This window comes from Pteropus alecto, unplaced genomic scaffold, assembly GCF_000325575.1.
Source record: "Pteropus alecto unplaced genomic scaffold, ASM32557v1 scaffold10, whole genome shotgun sequence".
Classification (NCBI taxonomy): domain Eukaryota; kingdom Metazoa; phylum Chordata; class Mammalia; order Chiroptera; family Pteropodidae; genus Pteropus; species Pteropus alecto.
The window spans coordinates 9,860,427-9,868,844 of NW_006431210.1; the positions used below are offsets into that span (position 1 = coordinate 9,860,427).

At 36.5% G+C, this 8,418-nt stretch overlaps 1 protein-coding gene across 2 annotated transcripts in view; it reads right to left on the minus strand.

Moving 5' to 3' along the window:
- Window positions 1-8,418, minus strand: part of LRRFIP2 (LRR binding FLII interacting protein 2) — a 103,958-nt gene that overhangs the window by 63,273 nt on the left and 32,267 nt on the right. The window contains exons 4-5 of one of the 2 annotated variants that reach the window (XM_006905759.3): window positions 4,625-4,711; window positions 3,474-3,524 (exon numbers count right to left, since the gene is read on the minus strand). In XM_006905759.3, coding sequence (XP_006905821.1) covers window positions 3,474-3,524; window positions 4,625-4,711 — 138 coding nt within the window. The remainder of the gene's footprint in view (window positions 1-3,473; window positions 3,525-4,624; window positions 4,712-8,418) is intronic. The other variant, XM_015596977.2, reaches the window with a different exon arrangement.

Below are 8,418 nucleotides of genomic sequence, written 5' to 3' on the forward strand. Positions count from 1 at the left end.
CACCAGGGGCACATAGAAAAAAATTCAGCAAACTTTTTTTAGGTGCCCCTCACAAGGCAGAGCATCACTCTCTTCCACAGTCAGGAAAACATAACCTATTTGTTGTCCTGGGAGTCCTTATATTAGTATAAAAGATCCAAGGCTGAACAAGCAGGACAATGCCTTAAAAGATGGATATATATTTGTTTAAAGCTTTCTGGAAAATTATGTTTTGCTACAGTTAAATTAATGGAAATGAAACCTACTGTTTTTAAAAATTCACTTGAAATGAGAAAAAAGTGATTTTATTTTTTAAAAACCCACAGCCCTATGAATAAATCTGGCCATCTTCTCTGTCAACAAAGAATATTTAAGTCAAAGCTGGAACCATTCCCCCAGTTTTAAACTAGGAAACTTCAGAAACTGCACATACTCTTTCAGGTCACCAACAGCTACTGATTAAGATACCCAGTTTAAAAACAGAATCACCAGCTAGACTGTTTATTTGAAGGCCCAGAAAGACTTAGGCCCTTTTCTTACTGGTCTTTTTGCCTCCCAATCCATTAGTGGATGTGGTACTCTCTCATACCTTCAAATTCTGGTTCTGTCAAAGACTAAGAAAGTTGTTTACTTCACCAATCCTTTAACACCTCATCTATAACATGGAAATAGTGGTATCTTACAATGTGAAATGAAAACATATGTAAAAAGCACTAGCACAGTTGACATACAGAACGCATTCAAAGTTACCTTCATTCCTGAGCCTCATGCCCTTGCTTTCCCTATTCAATCCCAACATCTCACTCCCATACAAAAAAAAAGTATTAAAATTAGGAGAAAATTTTAATATGAGAAGATTATTCCTTCTAATAACTGACAATCCTATTGTTTGTATATGCATTATTTATTTTATCATGAATTTATCAGTAATTTATATTTTATATTGTGACTATCACATGCCAACTTCTACTACAGGCTCATAGAAAGCAGCCAGAGAGCCAAGAATAAGATAAAAGTGAGATGAAATAATCAGTTTGAAAGGAGTAAAATGCGAGTGTCAAGGGGTTAGAAGTGATAATTATTCCTACCTGAAATTAAACCCTACCTTCTCTGCACGTCCAAGTCCTAGCCAAGTCCTAGTCGAGACTTGGGTTAGTCACCATCTGCATTATAAGCCTCTACTCCAAATTGCTCCCCTTTGCCCATAAAAATCTAGCACACTCACTGCCTGAACTGCACACATGTCAGAGATAAAAGTATGTTTATCTTCATGGCCTTTGAACATAGGACTCAAATATTAGATTTTAATATAGGCTTTTCTTCTTGTTTAATGTTTTGGTCTGTCTTAAGATATTAAAATCCTAGGGAATTTAATTTTAAAACTATAATACATAATTAAAAGAAATTTAATATTTCTATGGAAAATTTACAAGCAAAAGTGATTTCTTTTATTCACACACAAGTTTTTGTTTTTGTTTTTTAATTGCTGCAAAAAGGTTTATTGTTTCAATTTGGTCCAAGGCATGGGAGAGGGCTCCAAGATGGTTAGAAGGCTGCCTATTGGTTGCAGGGAGAGGCTCAGGCACAAGGCCAACACCAGGGGGATGCAGAGGGGCCCCTCAAAAGCCTCTGGGCTCCAAAGGCTCTTAGTCATACTTGAGGGTGAGCCTTTCAAAGAGATACTCGCCCAGCGGAGCCTGGGGGCCAGCCAGCCTGCGAAGGTTAGTCAGGTGGTCGTCCATCTTTTTGATGATTTTCACTTCTTCATCTAGGAAATAGCTCTTCAGAAAGTCACAGAGATGGAGGTCTGTGCAGGCAGAACCCAGGGCATGCAGATCCAAAAGGGCCTGGTTCAGGTTCTTCTCCATGACCATGGCAGCTTCCACTGCATCCTGCGTTTTACTCCATTCATCTTGAGAAGGTTTCTGCAGGTCCTGGAAAGGAGGCACGGCCGCCACACTGGTTTTGCATCTTCAAGAGACTCTGGGCACCCTTGTGTTTCTCCTTGGCCAACTCATGGGAGAAGTAGCCCACACTCTCCAGAGCCACATGGTTGCAGTTGAAATAGAAGCCAGAGAGAGGCAGGTATAGGAGGTCCGCAGATGTAGGCCGACCAGGCAGTTGACAGCAGCCTCCACCTCGGTGGCATAATTCTGAAGGATCTGAGAGCTCATGGTTGTTGGGCAATAAGAAATTAAGTTCAAAACACGGTGTTGGCTGGTCTTGGAGGCCAAGGATAGCTGAGAAGGTTCTGAAGTTTGTGACTAGAAAAGAGGTTGGAGGGTGGCCGGAGGCTGGAAGAAGGGGCGTCCCTGGGTCTGTTCCGTCCAAACACTGTTGAAGCAAAAGATAGATCCAGGGGACCCCCGAGGGCACTGCCTAAAACATTCTTACTATATCATTAATAATGTTAATCCAGTTATATGCAGAAGACACTTTAAGTAAAACTAATTAGCTTTAGTAATAAGAAAGGATAAGTTCTATTCCAAAGTAACAAACACATCCATACAGAGTTCCTCAATTTTAAATAACCAAACATATCTTTCCCCATCTCTTCTAAAATATCACAATGACAAGTATTAAAACAACAAATTTAAAATTTGTAAGTCAATACAGTCATAAATATTTTAATTCCGGTATACTTTAAAATACTGCTATAGAAGGGATCTGCTAATGAAAGTTGCTTGTTTAGCAGCAGTTAGACAGTGGTTCTTAACCCTTTAGAGATCACAGACTCCTTTGAGTATCTGATAATAAAAATACCTGTGGGCATTTCACATAAAATACACATATACACAAAACTTTATGTGAGCTTTTAAGGCTTCATGCTCCATCCCCCAAGACTATATTCACCTATCAAATTAAGAAGCCCTGCAATAAGAGACAGTTGGGGAACATAAGTTGAAAAAGTTCAAATTTAGGAATGATTCACACTAATATTCTACTGCAGTTTGCTCTCATAGCTAACAAATCTGGGAGTGATGGTAGAAGACTTGAAAAGGAACTGAGAGAAGTAAACAAATAAGAGTAATTTCCAGAGGAGATGAAAGAACAACTTGAGTCATCTAAGACTCTGCTGACTTAATTTGTAAAAAAAAAAAAAAAAAAAAAAGAGAGAGAGAGAGAAAGAGAAAGGGTGAGGAGAGAGAAAAGAAAGAAGGAAAGAGGGAGAGAGGGAAAGGTGAGAGGAGAATGCGGGAGAGCCACATGTAAAGGAGAGAAGGACAAATCCTTAGAAAGAAAACATCTTCATCGACTCAATCTTTCTTGGTCAGGAGCATTCTGAAATGAGTGTGAGGCTGAAGACTACAACAGAAATGGTTAGACTCCAAGTACACGTTTAGTCCACTACAGACAGAAGAGACACTCTCTGACCTTTAGGTTCAAACATGCCAAACACTCCTACTTTGCAAACTATTAGTCAATGTTTTACTTCAATATTGCATTATTTCAGCAACTGATCACAACATGCAGGACAGGCAATCATGGCCTACCAGCCACTTCTGAATCTGTCCCCATTTCCGATCAAAGGAATGATGAGAGTGCTACAAATGCAAAGGTTTCATAAACTGAACAGTTTCTAAAATACCGCATTCTCTGAAAAGCCTTAAGTTAATCATATATACTTGCCCTGAAGAACAATGATTGTTGACTCAAAGTAACTTACACATTCAAAATACAGAAAATTAGTAAGCAAAATATGTTTAATAAGAGATATATGGGTCTCTGTAAATTATAAGGAGAAATTATGGTTTAGAGAACAATAAATAGAACTTATATTTAATAATTATCTCCTTATAATTTACTAAATTTTTAGGAGTATAAAAGAAAATGCATTACAACATTTTCATTTCAAGCCAAGAAATGCATTCAATATTTGAATCTATCTATGAGTTTAAAAAATATTAGCATCATATCTATCAACTGTTTTGGTTTTGAGCTGTGACAATATGGAATCTATACACATTTTTAATTTATTAGCAGAGGCTCTACCACCAACATCAAAATAAAGTGTTTAATACTATCCTGGTTTTTTCCCCCTTGTACTAATAATACAGCATCAGAAATAGTTTTTATGGGGATTTTCAGAGCCAGGTCAATGTCAGAAGGGTAAAAAAAAAAAAAAAAAAAAGTTGTTTCATTTTCAAGCAGCCTAATTTCTATACGCCTATTTAAAATTTTTTTGTTTTTGCTCTCCTTTATGATAAAAACATATTGAAATTTATAAAATACAGAAAAGCATAAGAAAATAAAAATCAATCATAATCCCACTATAGACAAACCGAAGTATTGATAGTAACCACTTCTTTGTAGTAGTTTTTGACCCTATATACGGGCAAATATAGGTTTTGTGTCACAAAATTAGAGTCCTACCAGTCTTTGTTTTTTATTTTCTTACATGAATATTTTCTTCCATTATTAAATACACTTAAAAACTGTGAGGTTGAATGACTTCACAGTGTTTTACTATGTAGATATTGTAATACAATTAATTGAAATTCTAGGACCTTTAAGTCTATAATAAATAACTGTCATCTCTAAGCCTACTTTAGCTTAGGGCATCAATTTTACTTCAGAATTAAACTAGCTAAGTACTGATTTTTCTTTAGACTAGCATGACATTAGAGTTATTCCCCCAAATTACCTCTTTTTGCTGTCGTTCCAGTTCTCTCATGCGTATATCTCTTGCTTCTGCCCGAGCAGCCCGTTTTGCTGCCAGCCTTGCTTCTGCCTGAAAAGTAACATAAAGATTCAGCTTGATTTAAAAATAACAAACACCACTACCTCTATACCAGCTTTAAGGATAAGGGGCAAATGGGACAGTACCTTCCATTGGCCACAAGATATTAATCTATCAGCAGTTTGACTGGCTTCTTCAGTCAACTACACACTCATTTCTTTCTCTAGTCCTAGAGTCTCCTGAAATCTGGGCACCTTTAACTGATTGCCTTGATTACACATTCAAAACGTTTCACACAATTCAAACTTGCTTTTTATTCCCTATCAATTCAATCATGGAAATTAGAAACTTCAGAACCAGCCTCTATTTAATTTTGGACATTGCCAATATTCAGTCTCCAAGTATTGTCAATTCTCTATCACTGAGTTTTCTCCAACTCACCTTGGCCTTTTTTTAATTGTTTCTACGTGTTTCAAGAACTCTTCATCCCTCTCTCTCTCTTTGAAATATAATTCACACTATCAAATTCACCACTTAAAAATATACAACTCAGTGAGTTTTTAGTATATTCACAAGATTACACAACTATCACTACTATCTAATTCCAGATACTTACATCACCTCAAAAAGAAACCCCACACCCATTAGCAGTCACTCCTCCCAGCTCCTGGCTACCACCAATCTACTTCTGTCTCTATGAATTTGCCTATTCTGGACACAATAAGAACTCGTCCTCTCTTGTTTGAATACTGCAATTGCCTCCAAATCCATCTATTTGCCTCCAGAATCTGCCCTATAATTCATCTTCTACATGGTTACAAGACTGCCAATCTGCCTTTCAAAACACATTTCTGATAGTCATTCTGCTTCATAAAATTCTCCATTGGCTCCCCATTACTTATGGTTAAAGCAAAAATTCCAAGGACTAGCACAAAAAGAATAAAGAGAAGAAAAGCAAAAACAGAAACAAGGTTCCTCCCAGTCAGATCTCTGCCTAATTTTCCAGTAGTTTGCCCACATGTACCAGCTGCTCCCATCTGCCACAATTCCTAGGCTCTACTGTCATCTGTTAAGCCACTCTTCTAGACTGTTTGCTTAGCAGGAGGTATTCTCACTTCTCTTACTCAGCTAAAACATGACCTTCTATGAAGATTTCTCCCATTCCCTCTTTCACAGAGTAATGCTCAATGCACATGCCTCTACTATCATTGTGTTAAGCTGCATTAAAATTACATGCTTCTGTCACCCCACAAATTTCATGCCTCAATGTCTACTAAATAAACAAAAGAATTTCAGGCCATAGGCCAAAGTACCAAGAAAATGAGACAAGGAAATAGCTTGATATACCACATGAAGCAAAAATCTTTTCTCTGGTTTCGATCTCATAGTGGTTTCCTCTATTCTTGGCCACATCCTAACTCTGATTTCAATCTCCCCCTTTGATAACTGCAGTAGTTGCTTCTTCTCATGTTGTTATATTTGTGCACAAGTCCATACTAAGAAGTGACTTGGCCAATGTTTAAAATGGTCTATTGTGTGTAAGCAATTATGCTAGATGCTGAAAATACACAATAAGATATGACATCTCTGCCCTAAAAAGTTCACCATCTACCTGAGGGAGACAGAAACACAATGGTTATAAGGAAGGAAGCAAGCATGCAGGAGGGAGCAATTAATTTTGCTTGGCAAAGTCAGAGTAGGCTTCTAATAAGAGGAGACAGTTTAATAATTAACATTTATTCAACTAGCCCAATTTTGGCTATTTCCCAGTCTGCTTAACTGGCCTGGTCTTTTAGTATCAAAAACCCAGCAAAGTAATTGCAATCTGTCAACATCAAGCTCTAAACACTGACATGACCAGAGCAATTTGTCTTCTCACGTGAATTTTACATTGGCCTCTATCTTTAAAAAACCTATACTACATTTCTTAAAAAAAAAAACAAACAAACACACACCTGTGCTCTACCTTCTTTATCTACTTTCTTACTAGGCACCACTTTCTTACCAGGGTTTGTATTTTACAGAAAAAGACTACAAGGCTAAGTTATGTTTTGGCAGATAGCAAGTAAACTTTTAAATTACAACATATTATTTTTCTGGGAAAAATTTTCAAACTTCTTTTATTTTAAGAAAGCCAAAGCAATGTGTAGACATTTTCATTTCCATGTATATTAACTCTGTACTTGTAGCCTTCCTTAGAAATTTATCAAGAATGCCAAGTTCAACATCTAAAACTAATATTGATTGTATGTCAACTATAATTGAAAAATAAAAAATATTTTAAAAAAACATTACACCAAGATTATAAATTTTACTGATACAAAAGATATGACACAATTTATAAATAATAAAATATACAGTACTTAAAAAGAATGCCAATTTCGTCCTTCTAATATCTGTGGCCAATTCTGCACAATCAATACTAAAATGGGACTTCTCTCACTAAACCTGAATTATAGATAAAATTTCTTTCATAACAAAAGGGGAGGGAACCTGACTGCTGTGTAACAGAAAGAACATGGACTTCGGAGCCACAAAAATATCCTTTCCTTTGTTACTTAGCCAACTTTATCCAAACTCAGATGCTGCTTCTCTTGGAGATGGTCCTGAAGGCCACTAAACAAGCTTAAAAGAGATAAACAGAATTTAAAACTGCTTTATCTGGTTCTTTGGATACACTGCTACCAGAAGCCTGAGGCAACACTGATAGTAGAAGTAGCAAGGAGCAAATGGGATTCCAATCCAGTAGACAAAACATGTGCTCTAAACTTACACTGACATATTTTTAAACAGGCAAATTACAATTACACGAAGCATACTTTTAGGCAGTAATGCTAGTATTTTCCCCACAGAATACAATTGCATAAAAGAGCTGCTACGGATTCAACACCCACCTCACACACATATACAATAAATGGGGCCTAACAATAAAGGACCGCGAAGATTTAACTAAGTTCAAAACAAAGTTAGTTAAAAAATTAAACACAGAATTACCATTTGATTCAATAATTCTACTTCCGAGTACATACACAAGAAAACTGAAAGCAGAGATCAACAGATATGTGTACGCCAATGTTCATGAGCAGCATTATTCATAACTGTCGCAAGGTACAAACAACCTAAATGTCCATCAATGGATGAATGGATAAATAAAATGTGTTATATATGTGGATGAAAAAGGGGTGCTGTAATAAATCGTAAATTCCTAACTGGGCACATCATGGTGGGTAGTCATGCCCAGGGATATAACTTCTTTAGTGAAAGGTTTTTAAGCATATAGGTGAACATGTCTTTGAAATGCCAAAATAAATACCCTCACAGATGTGACCACCCACAAGAGAGAACAAAATCTTGTTAATTATCCTATAATCCAATGCCCGCCTTGCTTTTTCTCACCTCCATGTACTCTTCCTTACATTCCTTCCTTAATTTCAAATGCATAAAAAGAAACTGCAAAACTTATTCTCTGAAGCATCTGTCATCAATTCTGTATCAAATAAACTCTTAGAAAAATTCTCTATAGCTGGACATTTTTTAAGTCAACATACACATATTATGGAATACTATTCAGCCTTACAAAAAAGGGAGAATTTGACACATGCTACAACATGTAAGAACATGAAAGACATTATGTTAAGCGAAATAAGCCAGTCACAAAAGGACAAATATTGTATGACTCTGCTTATATAAAGTACCTAAGAATAGTCAAATACCATGGGGATAGAAAGTAGAACAGTTGTTGCCAGGAGCTGAGGGAA